General features: G+C 42.8%; 1 protein-coding gene across 2 annotated transcripts in view; it reads left to right on the top strand.

Moving 5' to 3' along the window:
• Positions 1–16,310, top strand: part of anln (anillin, actin binding protein) — a 97,782-nt gene that overhangs the window by 49,460 nt on the left and 32,012 nt on the right. Inside the window, exons 11-19 of one of the 2 annotated variants that reach the window (XM_085988960.1) lie at positions 1,037–1,191; positions 3,032–3,179; positions 3,484–3,619; positions 4,566–4,754; positions 5,442–5,568; positions 6,550–6,598; positions 6,687–6,743; positions 7,485–7,553; positions 9,758–9,793. In XM_085988960.1, coding sequence (XP_085845086.1) covers positions 1,037–1,191; positions 3,032–3,179; positions 3,484–3,619; positions 4,566–4,754; positions 5,442–5,568; positions 6,550–6,598; positions 6,687–6,743; positions 7,485–7,553; positions 9,758–9,793 — 966 coding nt within the window. The remainder of the gene's footprint in view (positions 1–1,036; positions 1,192–3,031; positions 3,180–3,483; positions 3,620–4,565; positions 4,755–5,441; positions 5,569–6,549; positions 6,599–6,686; positions 6,744–7,484; positions 7,554–9,757; positions 9,794–16,310) is intronic. The other variant, XM_085988961.1, reaches the window with a different exon arrangement.

Raw genomic sequence — 16,310 nt, forward strand, 5'->3', positions numbered from 1 at the left:
CCTTCTCTCCCCCCCCCTCCTTCTCTCCCCCCCCTCCGATCTCTCTCCCCCCCCTCCTTCTCTCTCTCCCACCCCTCTCTCTCTCCCCCCCTCCTCACTCTCCCCCCTCCTTCTCACCCCCCCTCCTCACCATCTCTCCCCCCCTCCTCTCTCTCCCCCCCCCTCCTTCTCTCCCCCCCTCCTTCTCTCCCCCCTCTCTCTCCCCCCCCCTCCTTCTCTCCCCCCCCACCTTCCTCTCTCCCCCCCCCTCCTTCTCTCCCCCTCTCCCCTCCTTCTCTCTCTCCTCCCCCTCCTTCTCTCCCCCCCCTCCTTCTCTCCCCCCCCTCCTTCTCTCCCCCCTCCTCTCTCCCCCTCCTCTCTCCCCCCCCTCCTTCTCTCCCCCCCTCCTTCTCTCCCCCCCCTCCTTCTCTCTCCCTCTTCTCTCTCCCCGCCCCCCTCTCTCTCTTTCTCTCCCTCTCTTGTACTTTTTTTTTTCCATTCTCCTCCAATTTTTTTAATCCATCTTTCTCTTTCACACACGCTCTTGTTTTCACTCTCTTCAGCATACAATCTAATTTATATACAAACTTGTTTAAAACTTCCCCTCTTCCTCATTGTCACTGTAGCAGTGATTGAAGTCTTCAGCTTTAAGCAGCACTTTAGTAACAGTAGGTCCTGTAAGGCAAACATCAAACTGTCACCTTTTCCCAGTGTACATAGCTCAACGTATTGACTTTAAACATTTTGCGAAAGTCTCTTAACAATAGCAAAATGTATGTGTAATCTAAAGGAAGCAGAAGCATAGCACTTTTTCTTATTCCCAACAGTTGATCTACTATTAGATTATTTCACGCTCCTACTTGTGGGAGCACAGCGCCTTTGCTTGTATGTTTTGAGCAGATATGTTAATCTGTTTTTGAAGTAAAATTTCATAAGTGCCAAGTTAGACAAATGCAATTGTTGAATTAAGGAATCAATTTGGCTCAATGCAATTTTAAAATAAAGGTTTTTGAGAAAATTAATATGGAACTTTTATTTTGCCTTTTTTATACAAAAGCCTATTTCTACAAATACTGCAATGTGTCCTGCCACACACAAGTACAGTAATACTTCAGACAACATGAAGGGCAAATTTCAGCGAGCACGGATATCCAGAGCAGAGCCTGCTGATGGTGTAGGATCCTCAACGGATGACCACAGCTTGTTATACAGGTATAATAAAGATGCTATAGTTATATTTCAGGATACTTTCCAATGAAATAGGACAATCGAATTTTTAAGAAAGTACTCCTTTACTGAATTCCATTTAAGTGAGTGCCTTTATTTGCTGAAGTTTTTCCCCTTTGGCTTGATGGTCTGAGATCAGTCTTGAATATATAATAATGCATATGGTGTTTTGGATGCACTTGTATTTTGGTTTATTTTGCTTTCCCTCTCTTCACATAGAAACATAGAAGGAGTAGGCCATTCGGCCCCTCGAGCCTGCTCCGCCATTCGATGTGATCATGGTTGATCATCCAAACTCAGTACCCCGTACCTGCCTTCTCCCCATATCCCTTGATACCTTTAGCTCTAAGAAATATATCTAACTCCTTCTTGAATATATTTAAAGACTTGGCCTCAACCGCCTTCTGTGGTAGAGAATTCCACAGGTTCACCACTCTCTGGGTGAAGAAATTCTTCCTCATCTCTGTCCTAAATGGCTTGCCCCTTATCCTTAGACTATGACCCCTGGTTCTGGACTCTCCGACCATCGGGAACATTCTACCTGCATCTAGTTTGTCCAGACCTGTCAGAATTTTATAAGTTTCGATGAGATCCCCTCTCATTCTTCTAAACTCCAGCGAGTATAAGCCCAATCGACCCAATCTCTCCTCATACGTCATTCCTGCCATCCCAGGGATCAGCCTTGTGAATCTTCGCTGAACTCCTTCCATGGCAAGAACATCCTTCCTCAGATAAGGCGACCAAAACTGCACACAGTACTCAAGGTGTGGTCTCACCAAGGCCCTGTACAACTGCAGCAGGACATCCTTGCTCCTTTACTCGAACCCTTTCGCTATGAAGGCCAACATACCATTTGCCGCCTTCACCGCCTGCTGCACCTGCATGCTTACCTTCAGCGACTGGTGCACAAGGACACCCAGGTCTCGTTGCACTTCCCCTTCTCCCAATCTATTGCCATTCAGATAATAGTCTGCCTTTCTGTTTTTGACACCAAAGTGGATAACCTTGCATTTATCCATGTTATATTGCATCTGCCACATCACCCAACCTGTCCAAATCATCCTGGAGTTTCTCGGTATCCTCTTCGCAGCACACACGCCCACCCAGCTTTGTGTCGTCTGCAAACTTGGAGATATTACATCTAGTTCCCTCGTCTAGATCATTAATATATATTGTGAATAGCTGGGGTCCAAGGACCGATCCCTGCGGTACCCCACTAGTCACTGCCTGCCACTCGGAAAAAGACCCGTTAATTCCTACTCTGCTTTCTTTCCTCTGGTGGGGGGAAAGGTATAGAAGCTGGGAAGAATTCTGTGCAACTGAAATGACACATTTTACCAATCTATTTTTAAATTGCAAGCAACTGTAGACAAACAGCACTAGACAGTACTTTTAATATCCAGTACTTTCTCTCCTACTACCAAATGTTTTTTATGTACTTCCTTGCAGGTAATGAACCTAAATTTAACCTTATTCAGTCAGAACTATGATAGGAGTAGGAAAGAGAATATCTTTGGGGAGAGGGTGGGGCAGACAGGAAGCAGGAATAATCTTGTACACAAAGAGCAAATTGTCCTAACAGATAAGTGTGGAGACAGTAGATGGGAATGTAAGGACAATAGTGAAATTTGTAACCAGTCAATTTGTCTTGAAATTCATTTGCTCAGCAATCTGCCTTGTACGGCGCTGGTTTTTGAACCAGCAGGATTGTCGACTCCTGTTGATTGCCAAGTCAGAAGAAACACCATTGGGGTTTGGTTTTAATCAGTTTTGTGTCGTTGTAATTTTGATTTTACGTTGACCTTTTTTCCCCCTTTTTCCACAGCATTGATGCCTACAGGTCCCAAAGAATTAAGAATACAGAGCGCCCTTCGGTGAAACAAGTAATTGTTCGTAAAGAGGATGTTTCTCAAAGATTTGAGGAAAAATATAGTTCAACTCCAAGTTCCGTTACCATCAAACAGAAGATGAAGGTAATGTCCTCAATGCAAGAGGACTATAACATGCTGGACATTACATCAATCTGATTACCTTCACGATCATGCATTTTGAAATAAGAGCATTAAAATTCACGGGCAAGAAAAGAAATGGAGTTTCATTTGTATTTGTCAGAAGCAGAAACTGAACTTGGTTTTAGGTTGTATGGTACAGTTTGTTTGGATTTAGGTTTTTTTGAGGCAGCAGATTTTCTTTCAGCTCGAACAGTAAAATCCACCAATTTGATATTTATATACTGTCTTTCTCTCATGTTAATCGGTTTCACTTTATCATTCCAAGAATCTGAACAATGAGATAAATATCCAGCAGAGTGTTATCCACCAGGCAAGTCAGGCTTTAAACTGCTGTACAGATGAAGATCATGGAAAAGGATCTCAGCAGGAAGCTGAAGCGGAGAGGTTGCTACTGATTGCCAGTAAGAAACACAAAGATGCAGTATCATTTATAAATGTACAATTTTCTCAAGTGCAAAATAATCAAGCAGTGGCGTTCAGAAAGGCCAGTGAGCATTTAAACAAGTAAATGGGTGGACACTCATTTCTCAACAAACAGTTATGCTTTGTTCATGTCTGCTGTTTTGCAATTAGGAATTTTCAAAATATCTAATTTAAACCTATTTGCCTGACTTCAACGTTTATTTTTGTTGAATGTATTGAACATTGAAATAACAGTAAATTCTGTTGAAAGCTAAAATTAAGTACTTCGATGTTCCTGATCAATTAAGCCCTTATCCAACCGGTCCTGAATCATCCACACACCATTGAAATAGCAACAATTTTAATCATTCTAATTTTGACCATCATGCTTATATAAGAATAATACGGTCAGGCCAACCTGTTTTTTTTTTTTTTTTTTAAACCCTCCAAATATACATTTTAGAGCGACCAGAGTGCCAAGTCAGTGAACGGCTTGATATTAGAGCCATGTTTTATTCTAGAATTACTGTGTGGCTGTACATTTAACAGGCATAGATGTAAGTGAAGTGGACCACACTTGCTTTTCAATGTAATAAAGCAAGAAATTCATAAGTGGGTTGAGAAAATGCCCATTAGGCTTGTTCCATCCATAAGACTGTGTATAATTTGCATTATCCTGGGGTTGTAACTAACTTAGTCAATCAGTGGATGATGCTTGAAATCAAATTACATTAAAATCAATTTGCCTAAACCAAGTGCTTCTTCCCTTGGGATACATTGCATTGAGCTCAGATGCAGTTCAAAATTGACAGCTGTCAGACCGGAATATTGAGTAAACTGAGTATGACACATTGCAGCATAAAATGTGCTTGTACAGTTAAAAGAATAATACGCGGAAAGAACTGGTTTGTGGACCTCTATCTTTTGCTTTATTTTTGCACTTAGGTGAAAAGAGATTGGCACTTCTTACTGAACTGAACAAACTAAAGAGTGAGGGAGTGCCTGTCCATAAGAAAGGAGACCATACGGCGAAAGCAGCTGAGGAATTTGCTCCATCTAGGGGCTGTATTGCACTTTCAGAAATCCGCCTTCCTTTAAAGGCTGACTTCATCTGCTCAACAGCTCAAAAAATGGGTATGCCTAATTGTAAAGTGGGAAAAGATATTTAAAGTGAACTTGGAAATGAAAATTCAGGGCCAGGAAAACTGATAAGTTCTACCCTAAAGCTGAACCAGCTAATGAAGATGTTAATAGATAATCGCTCATTTGTCCCTTCTCGACCGTGATATCGATCTATACAGTAATGAGCTATAAATTGTGATCGTTTCGAATTGCAGCTAGATTTGTAGTTTATTTTAAAACTCACCATTGCATGGTTTAAAACTTGATACAGCAAATGCGTGATGTTAAACCTGGTCCTACATAGCCTGAATTGGTTTTGACCAAAGTACAAAGGATTGTGCTAAAAGACTTTAACAATTTATTTTGGATGTACAGACTTAATTAAGTGAAACTATGCTCGCTGTGGTTTTACACTTTTTATTTAAATATCAGCAGTTAATGGAATGCAGTATAAAATTAGTAGTTGATGCTTTAACATATCTGTGCTGTATCTAGCTTTATTAAGCCAGCTTTTAATCAGTTATATGTGATTTACTTGTAGGGTCTACCTGTCAGTTAAATAAATCATATTGTAAATACTGGATCTTTATTGCCAACATAAATGTTCAGTTGAAAGGGGAAGATAGTAAAACTATTTTTTACACCAGAAAGTCTTTTTTAATTACGTATATGGCTCATTGCATTATTGGTCTCTTGCAGATGCTACCAGCTGTTATTTCTTTGTGCTGATTAAAGCAGGAGCTTTAAATATGGTGGCCACGCCACTGGCCTCCACCCAGAATGCACTCAGTGGAGATGCTATTAGTTTCCCCACAAAATTTACACTGTAAGTAACAAATGTGGCAACAATATCCAAATGCCTACTTTCAACTTGCATATTTGCAGCCTGACTCAAACTATTTTGCACATTGGGTTAGCAACTCATTTGCATTCACATTACCAGGTAACCTGTACATAGGACAGTATGCATCTCTGAACAAAATGATCAGTTCAGGGTTATACTTTTTTAAATCGAAGAAACTGTTACTTCTGTAGTTAACTTACCATATACTTTTTTATTGGTTAATTGCCAAACCATAGTTCTTGTTTGTTTTCATCCTGTAATCTCTTGCTCTAGTAGTTGTGATGAAGGGCTTGGATCCTATTAACTGTTGGTTCATACGAATAGGGATCTGAAAAGCAGTGAAACAAATGCACCCTCGTCTCTTGAGTCGGAAGGTCGTCGGTTCAAACACCGCTTGAGCGCATCAGCTAGGCTAACACTTCAGTGCAGTGCTGAGGGAGCGCTGCGGTGCAGTGCTGAGGGAGCGCTGCGGTGCAGTGCTGAGGGAGCGCTGCGGTGCAGTGCTGAGGGAGCGCTGCGGTGCAGTGCTGAGGGAGCGCTGCGGTGCAGTGCTGAGGGAGCGCTGCGGTGCAGTGCTGAGGGAGCGCTGCGGTGCAGTGCTGAGGGAGCGCTGCGGTGCAGTGCTGAGGGAGCGCTGCGGTGCAGTGCTGAGGGAGCGCTGCGGTGCAGTGCTGAGGGAGCGCTGCGGTGCAGTGCTGAGGGAGCGCTGCGGTGCAGTGCTGAGGGAGCGCTGCGGTGCAGTGCTGAGGGAGCGCTGCGGTGCAGTGCTGAGGGAGCGCTGCGGTGCAGTGCTGAGGGAGCGCTGCGGTGCAGTGCTGAGGGAGCGCTGCGGTGCAGTGCTGAGGGAGCGCTGCGGTGCAGTGCTGAGATCAGTTGCGTGTTTCTCTGTTTGCAAAAGCTGGACATTTATTTTGCCTCTTTACATGAGAAAATATTCTTAAACTTTTGCTTTTTTTATTTTAGGCAAGATGTTTCGAATGATTTTGAAATTGAAATAGAAGTTTATAGTCTAGTAAGTATACAATAAAATTATTCCACAGGTACAATGCTTGCTGTCTTTTCAGCATGTTATCTCACTGTAATATCATTTTTATTTTTAGGCACAGAGCCGGGAGAGCAGTACTGCGGACAAGAAGAAAAAACCTAATAAATCTAAGGTAAAGGGCAAGTTCCACATGAAATGGTGTTTCTTTGAATGATTTTATAATCCACTTTAATATCGCTACAGTAAATTGATGGGGAGTGGTTGTATAAAAAGTTACTCAGTGCAATTTAACTGAGGAAAAAATTAGGTCAAATCACTACATTGAGACTTGGCAGAATGTGAAAGAACAAAAATAACTTGAACGAGCCAAGACGTTGGTGTGGTGTGCAATACTTGAGGGTCTTCTTTCCTATTCCCGCCATTCCAAAAAATTGATCGACATTTAAAAACCTATATAATCAATTAGTCACACCTTTAGTTTGTGCAGATGCATTTTAACAGCACAAAATATTAAAGTGAGGAAAAATTGAAGTGGTTATTAAAACACTACAATTAAAAGATGTTTTTTCTAGAAAAAAGGAGAAGCACAAATATTCTGATTTCTTTCTGATACTGGTTTATGGGTCCTACTATGTTTCCTAATAAAATGCTCTAGGCCAATGAGAGATTTTGCTTAGTTTTTTTGTATAATATATATTTTCCAGCAGTATAATATTTGGATCTCTACACCTTTTATGGTTTGATATAGGCTAATGTGAAGTTGTCATTTTTAGTTTTTGTGGAGTCTGTCCCCTTCCCTTCAAGTGAATTGTTCTTGAAACCCAATTGTAGGCTCTGGAACTTTGCTAGTTGTGCTACAGTTTTTAAGTCTGCGAAGAACGACCAGGTGGCTAAATATATTTTCTTTTTGTAGTTTCTGTGCAAAATGTCTGCACTTCATCTGGGCGTATTTCATTACTTTCGAGAACTGATTTGCTCTTTGGTATGATTCACATTTTCAATATAACAATTATTTGCCTTCTGTGCTCGCACTTCAATAACCAACCCTGATGTCCCTTAACTTCTGACTGGCCTACAATTGAAGATGTACTGTATTGGATTTGTTCCAGACATGCATTTAATGTGGTGTGAATGAATGGGTGCAATTCACACAGCACGGTGTTGATGGGTTCTGCCCAAGAACTGTAAATGTGTTTGATTTATCATAGTGAACTTTGCCTCCTCGTCTGATTTAAATTGCCCTATTTATGATATGGGAGGTGAGCATCAAGCTAAAAGAAATCAAAAACCATGGTTGGTATCAAACTGACTGGCCAAAGACTCCTGATGCCCCTTCAGGTAGCAGAGTTGTTTTACTTACCAATAGCATGTCTTTGATCTTAACATTTTAAAATCAATCTCTGGTCTCTGGTTGTGGAACATTGCAAATTGGCCTTGGTATCCTGGGATAGTTATGGGAAATTGGGAAGAAAAATCAGCCAGGGTGTTTGCTCTTGATTTCCCATCTCACCCATTGCAAAATGTACGTGCTTGTTGAGGACAGGCCTTAGTTCAGCTGAGATTGACCCTCAAGCAAGACTGTTGTGTCCAGAGGTTTTGTAGTACTGGTCAGTTACCAACATTTGCCAGCTAGGTTATTGTTATTAACTAATGTTTTGTAAAAATTTCACAATTTCAAACTGCCTTGCTTGAGCGCTATTACATAGAATATACAGCACAGAAACAGGCCATTCGGCCCAACCAGTCCATGCCATCGTTTATGCTCCAATTGAGCCTCATTCCATCCTTCCTCATCTAACTCTCTCAGCGTAACTGTGTGCAAGAATGGTCGGTTGCACATCTGTGCCTGATTTTAATCATGCCACTCAAGGCAGTTGCCATTTGGAGGGGAAACGTGGTGGTAATTTAACAACACGAAGTGGAGAGGATGGAGTAGGGCGAGAGCGGGAATGAGATACTGGAAGGGAAAGCCCGAGAGAGGAGGGAGCAGAGCGAGGGCAAGAACAGGATAATGGGAGGTAAACCCTGGGAGAGGACAGAGCAGGGTGAAAGCGGGAGTGGAATACTGGGAGAAATAGCATGAGAGAAGAGGCAGCAGGGCAAGAACAGAAATATCTGAACCATTTGGAAGTAGAGTTCAGGGTCGAGCAGGATGCCATTCACTCGGTTACAATGAACATTTTAGTAAGCAACTCATTACCTTTATTAAAGGCCTGGAGCGACTTGAAAATTAAGATTTTGAGTACCTCTGACCATCTATGTACTGTGCTATTAATTCTAATATGTATAACCACCAATGCACCTTGCACTCATTTATCCAGGTTATAATCAACTTTTGTCATGGCAGACAAATCACCCCATGGTAACAGTAAAGACAAGGCTGACATATTGGCACACAGGCCAAAACAGACAGTAATATAACCAAAATGTCAACCAGAAACTAATAGTAAAGCTGGCTTTTAAATATGCCGTGATAACAGTACCAATTAAATATGCGATTAAAACCAAGATTAACTGGATTGAACATTTTTAGTTGTGGGATTAATCGCAGTAAATTTCTTTCATCGTTTGACAGCCCTCGTTAAAATTAAGGTTAAATAAATGCTGCTGGAACAAAAGGAACTGGGGCTTTGGCCAGTCAGCTAAGTGTTGGATGTCTTTTTGGCTCAATACTCTAGTGAGAGCAAAGGCAATTGGGAATTGCATCTGGCACTTCTGAAAATTTGTGCTGTAATACAAGTTACATTGTAGAAAATCTTAGCGGTTTATAATGGAAAGCAGAAGCTGGATCAAACAGTACTGCTCTAACTCTGGTATAATAAATCTCGTTATAGTTCAGACTTTTCCCCTCAACATCTTTGTCCTGTGTTCATGGCTAGAAAGCAGTTTCCATAAGCAGATTTAGTTTTTTTGTGAACAGGGAAACCTGTATTCCTGTATGGGTCATGTATGGGTTAGTGAACTCGGGTTTAACATTTAATCTCTAATTATGGGATATTGCACACTGGAAGGTTCATCACTTCCCCTTGTCCCTTCTGAAAGACAGAAAATAACATTTTAACAAAACGTTTTGCACTAATAGAAATTTCCATATTGTTAGACACCTCGGGTGGCATCCTGGTTACAGGAGGGTAATTTTAACCTACATTGCCTGTTTCAATAACTAAAGGATTCTTTCTTTCTTAGGCCATTACTCCAAAGAGGCTATTGACTTCAATCACAGTAAGTTAAATATGAGTATATTACCATAGCATATATAATGTTACATTAAATAGTATGCTACCGTTGGTGTACATTAGTTGAGACTTACAAGTTTTTATGTCCATCGGTAAAAGTGACACCATGATCATCTCATTTGAATAATAAAGTAGTGAATGGATTAATTTTATCACTGAATTTTTGTCTTTGAAATGTATGGTACTCAATATTTTGGGCTGGGTTTTACGGGGGGTCAGCGGGCGCAATCGGTGGTGGGTCGGGTGGGAAAGTGTTTTTTTTTCTTTTCCCCCTAGCGGGTCGGGACCCCTCTGTAAGCCTGCCGCCACACGCCTTTACCAAATGTTAGGTCTGTCGGTGCTGCGCAGCCCTGACATGCAGCGGCGGGGGATGCAATTAAAATCATTAGTAGCTTGTTTACAGACACTTATCAGTGGTTTTTTCCCAGCTTTTTGGGTTTGATAGGTCGCCCACCGGTTTCCCGCTGTGCCTAGATCTTGTCTGTGAAGCTGACGAGAGGTCAGTGGCCATTGAATCAGCTGATGAGTTGACAGCTTCAAATGTCACGTCAAAGCTCCCAGCTGATTGAGATATGTCACTTAACCACTAGCTTCTCTAAGCTGCATTTCCACTACAGATTCAGGATGGCTGCAAGTCTTTACACAAGTCTCCATCCAGTCTGACCTCATTACCTCTTCCACCATTGACTGATCGCTTCTGTCATCTCTGCTTCACCTGCCATTTATTCCATCAATATGGGTCCCCTTGAAACTCTCCCACCTCGGTCCTCAGAATCCCACCACAATCCACTCCAACACCAGCATCACCAGGCACACCAGCAGCACCGACCTTCTCCGCAATCAACTGATGCAGCATGGGACACTGCATCAGCACCCGACCACATTGTTGCCCGGGGGGCATGGGATTGCTTCATGATCAGATTTACTTCACTTGATGCTGTACACCATGATGCGCCAGGTTGACATCACCCCATACCAACACCATAAAGCATCTCTGCAATGCCCAAGCCATTCCTTTCACGCTCCTCACCATTCTGGGGGGTACCATTATGTCTCACCATTCACTGCAACTCACTAAGCCACTTCCAAAGGTGCACACAAATCTGTCCAAGAATGCAAAGTGTTGAAAATAAAGGTTTCACTGTTTGACACCACATTAACAGAAACTTTACATGAACATTGCATGAAACGCCCAAGTGCCTACCCTTGTGTTAGGTGGTATGATTGCACTGGGATGAGGGGGAGTGTGAGGGGTGGCTAGTGAGAATATTTCTCTTTAAATCATTCTTGATAAGATTACTTAAGCAGTTTAAGTAAAGGGGAAAAGTTAAATATTTGGGATTCTGTTGGTTTAAGAAGAGTAAAACAAGGTTACACTGCAGCAGGAGTAAATTGGCATAGCAGGCAGTGGAAACCAGTTTTCTAACCAATCAGCAGGGGTGACTCATTTGGCTGTAAACAAACAAACAGTATAAAAAGACCAGTCCGAGTGCAAGTCATCAAAGAGTGCTGTGAGTTTGGGTAAGTGTGAGTTAGGGTAAGTGGGATGTTAGGTGCTCTTTTCAAACTTTAACTCTGTGGGTTGTAGTTAATAAGGCCTTTCTGGTGCAGAGTGACTTGGTAAACCATTTAACTGGTGTAATTAGAGGGATTGATTTAAATTAAATCCAATTAATTAAAGGGGATACTAGCATCTAAAATCGGGCAGAGGGTGTCCATAACTAACAATAAAACATTTAATTAATTACATAGAATGGAGCAGGTGATGCGTTACTGTTGCGAGATGTGGGAGCCGGTGAACCCCATTGAGGCTCACGGTGATTACGTCTGTGACAAGTGTCTGCTGCTACAGGAACTCCAGCTCCGTGTTGATAAGCTGGAGTCTGAGCTTCAGACACTGCGACACATCAGGGAGGGGGAGAAGTACCTGGACTCTGTGTATCAGGAGGTGGTCACACCTATGAAGTTAATTAATTCAGATGTAGCCCATGGTCAGGGACAGGACGGTGTGACTATGAGTGAGGCAGGTACGGGGATCCAGGAGTAGAGCTGGAGGAGCCGCAGCCCTTGCTGTTGTCCAACAGGTTCGAGGTTCTTACTCCCTGTGGGGACAGGAGCAGGGACTGCAGGGAGGATGAGCAACCTGGCCACAGCACCGTGGAACAGGGGGCCATTCAAGAGGGGGGAGTAAATAGAAATGTTGTAGTGGTAGGGGATAGTATTATTAGGGGGATAGATAGCGTTCTCTGCAGCCGAGAGCGAGAGTCCCAAAGGCTGTGTTGCCTACCCGGTGCCAGGGTTAAGGACATCTCCTCTGGGCTGGAAAGAAACTTGCAGTGGGTGGGGGTGGATCCAGTTGTCGTGGTCCATGTTGGTACAAACGACGTAGATAGGACTAGGAAGCCGGTTCTGTTAAAGGAGTATGAGCAGCTAGGGGTCAAATTAAAAAACAGAACCTCAAGGGTAATAATCTCTGGATTATTACCTGAGCCACAAGCGAATTTGGCTAGGACAATTAAATTAGAGAGTTAAATGCGTGGCTCAAAGACTGGTGTGGGAGAAATGGGTTTTGCTTCCTGGGACACTGGCACCAGTACTGGGGCAGGAGGGAGCTGTTCTGTTGGGACGGGCTTCACTTGGCCAGTGCTGGGACTAGAGTCCTGGCGGATCATATAACTAGGGCTGTAGAGAGGGCTTTAAACTAACTAGTGGGGGGGGGGGAGGTTCCTAGAGAGCAAATAATAAAAATGACAACAGAGAAGGTAATAGATTTAGGTAGCAGTGGGGAAATTAAAAACCAGAGCGTGTCAGGAAGGGGCAGAAGGTATGGAGTAAAAGATAAAGTAATAAAAAGGGCAAAAGCAGGAACTAAGTGTCACAAAACATATTTGAAAGTTCTCTATCTGAATGCACATAGCATTTGTAACAAAATAGACGAGCTAATGGCACAAATAACTGCATATGGGTATGATCTTGTGGCCATTACAGAAACATGGCTGCAGGGTGACAATGCCTGGGAATTAAACATACCAGGTTATTTAACGATCAGGAAGGACAGGCAGGAAGGAAGGGGAGGTGGGGTGGCTATGTTAATAAAGGAAGGAATCACTGATACAGAGAAATGATATTGGGTCAAAAGATCAGGATAATGAAACAGTTTGGGTGGAGGTAAGGAATAATAAGGGGGAAAAAACACTAGTGGGCGTAGTCTATAGACCTCCGAACAGTTGCAACTCTGTTGGACGGAGTATCAATCAGGAAATAGTTGAGGCTTGTAATAAGGGAACATCTATAATTATGGGGGATTTTAACTATCATATTAATTGGACAAATCAAATTGGGCAGGGCTGCCTTGAGGATGAGTTCATTGAGTGTATTAGGGATGGGTTTCTTGAGCAGTATGTAACTGAACCGACCAAGGGGCAAGCAACCTTAGATCTGGTCCTGTGTAATGAGACAGGATTAATTAAAAATGTCCTAGTAAAGGATCCCCTTGGAATGAGTGACCATAACATGGTTGAATTCCATATTCAATTAGAGGGTGAGAAGGTTGGATCTCAAACAAGCGTGCTAAGCTTGAATAAAGGAGACTGTGAAGGTATGAGAGCGGAATTGAGTAGAGTGGATTGGGAAAATAGATTAAAGGGTAAGACGATACATGATCAGTGGTGTACATTTAAGGAGTTATTTTACAACTTCCAAAAAAAATATATTCCACTGAGAAGAAAAGGGTGTAAAAGAAAAGACAGCCATCCGTGGCTAAGTAAAGAAATTAAGGATAGTATTCGACTAAAAACAAGGGCATATAAGGTAGCCAAATCTAGTGGGAGGATAGAGGATTGGGAAAACTTTAAAAGACAGCAAAAAATAACAAAAAGATTGATTAAGAAAGGGAAGATAGATTATGAAAGTAAATTAGCAAAAAATATAAAAACAGATAGTAAGAGTTTTTACAGTTATATAAAAAGAAAAAGGGTGGCTAAAGTAAATGTTGGTCCCTTAGAGGACGAGACCGGGAAATTAATGGTGGGAAATATGGAGATGGCAAAAACATTGAGTATTTTGTATCAGTCTTTACAGTAGAGGACACTAAGAATATCCCAACACTGGACAAACAGAGGGCTATGGGGGGGAGGAGCTAAACACGATCAAAATCACTAAGGAAGTGGTACTCGGTAAAATAATGGGACTCAAGGCGGATAAATCACCTGGACCTGATGGCTAACATCCTAGGGTCTTGAGGGAAGTGGCGGTAGGGATTGTGGATGCATTGGTAATTTTCCAAAACTCCCTGGACTCAGCAAAGGTCCCGGCAGACTGGAAAACTGCTAATGTAACACCCTTATTTAAAAAGGGCAGTAGACAGAAGGCTGGAAACTATAGACCGGTTAGCCTAACATCTGTGGTAGGTAAAATTTTGGAGTCCATTATTAAGGAGACAGTAACAGGACATTTGGATAATCATAATTTAATAGGACAAAGTCAGCATGGTTTTATGAAGGGGAAGTCATGTTTGACAAATTTGCTGGAGTTCTTTGAGGAAGTAACATATAGGGTGGATAAAGGGGAACCAGTGGACGTAGTGTATTTAGACTTCCAAAAGGCATTTGACAAGGTGCCACACAAAAGATTATTGCTTAAGATAAAACATCACGGGATTGGGGGTAATATTCTGGCATGGATAGAGGATTGGCTATCTAACAGAAGGCAGAGAGTTGGGATAAATGGTTCATTCTCAGACTGGCAATCAGTAACTAGTGGTGTTCCGCAGGGGTCAGTGCTGGGTCCCCAACTATTTACAATCTATATTAACGATTTGGAGGAGGGGACCGAGTGTAACATATTAATGTTTGCAGACGATACAAAGATGGGAGGGAAAGTAGTGAGTGAGGAGGACATAAAAAACCTGCAAGGGGACATAGACAGGCTAAGTAAGTGGGCAGAGATTTGGCAGATGGAATACAATACTGGAAAGTGTGAGGTTATGCACTTTGGCAGGAAAAATCATAGAGCAAGTTATTATCTTAATGGCAAGAAACCTGAAAGTACTGAAGTACAAAGGGATCTGGGGGTCCTGGTGCACGAAACTCAAAAGGTTAGTATGCAGGTGCAGCAAGTGATTAAGAAGGCCAATGGAATGTTGGCTTTCATTGCTAGGGGGATAGAATATAAAAATAGGGAGGTATTGCTTCAGTTGTACAAGGTATTGGTGAGACCGCACCTGGAATACTGCATACAGTTTTGGTGTCCATACTTAAGAAAAGACATACTTGCTCTCGAGTCAGTACAAAGAAGGTTCACTCGGTTAATCCCGGGGATGAGGGGATGGACATATGAGGAGAGGTTGAGTAGATTGGGACTCTACTCATTGGAGTTCAGAAGAATGAGAGGCGATCTTATTGAAACATATAAGATTGTGAAGGGGTTGGATCGGGTGGATGCGGGGAGGATGTTCGCGATGATGGGTGAAACTAGAACTAGGGGGCATAGTCTTAGAATAAGGGGCTGCTCTTTCAAAACTGAGATGAGGAGGAACTACTTCACTCAGAGGGTAGTAGGTCCATGGAATATGCTGCCCCAAAAAGCGCTAGAAGCTACATCATTACATAAATTTATAACAGAAATAGACAGTTTCCTAGAAGTAAAGGGAATTAAGGGTTACGGGGAGCGGGCAGGAATTTGGACAGGAGTCTAGGTTCGGATTGGACATGGCCCTGTGGGTAGCGGAGCGGGCCCAGGGGCCGTGTAGCCTGATCCTGCTCCTATTTCGTGTGTCTAATTGTTAGATTCAGGAGATGGTTCTGTGATAGTAGATTGGCGGTTAGGATCAGATCAGCCATGATCTTAGTGAATGGCGGAGCAGGCTCGAGGGGCCGATTGGCCTACTCCTGCTCCTAGTTCTTATGATATGATAATGTAGATAGAGAGGAATGGGTGGAGGTGCAAGGTAAGTTGGTGTAAGTAAGGATGTGCAGGAGCAGGGTAGGCAGAGTGATGGGGATGTGATGAGAGGCACAGCGGGATGAGGTTGAGTGTGGCTTTGTACTAACGTTTCGTATTCTAGTGAGATCATTGAAAGGTTTACGGCAATGCACCCAGGTCCTCCTGACCACATCCCCGCTTGTGCCCTCCACTGCAATGTGCAACCAGGCTGTGTTGATCTCCTAGGGAAGGGAAGAGGACCTCCAGGTGTGCTGTGACTCCCTCCATAAGCATATGGAGGGAGTCATGAGAGAGCCTGGATGCAGCCCTGCACCTCTGTACAGTACTTGTCAGTGTTTGCAGCACCTCAATGCTGTGGAACACTGACAGCACAAATGCCAAAATAAAGTTGGCCATGGTCCCTTTAAGGAAACCGGCTGATGACACGTCATCCAATGACGTCACCAGACCCGCTTCCTCTAATTGGCCAGGAAACGTGCTGGACGGGCTTAATAAGCCCAATCAACGGAAATTCATTTCAGAGGCTAGGATGGAGCCAGCAGCAGGGTCGGGAGCTGCCA

This window comes from Somniosus microcephalus, chromosome 5, assembly GCF_052327205.1.
Source record: "Somniosus microcephalus isolate GS21.2 chromosome 5, FLI_Smic_1.0, whole genome shotgun sequence".
NCBI classification, from domain to species: Eukaryota; Metazoa; Chordata; class Chondrichthyes; order Squaliformes; family Somniosidae; genus Somniosus; species Somniosus microcephalus.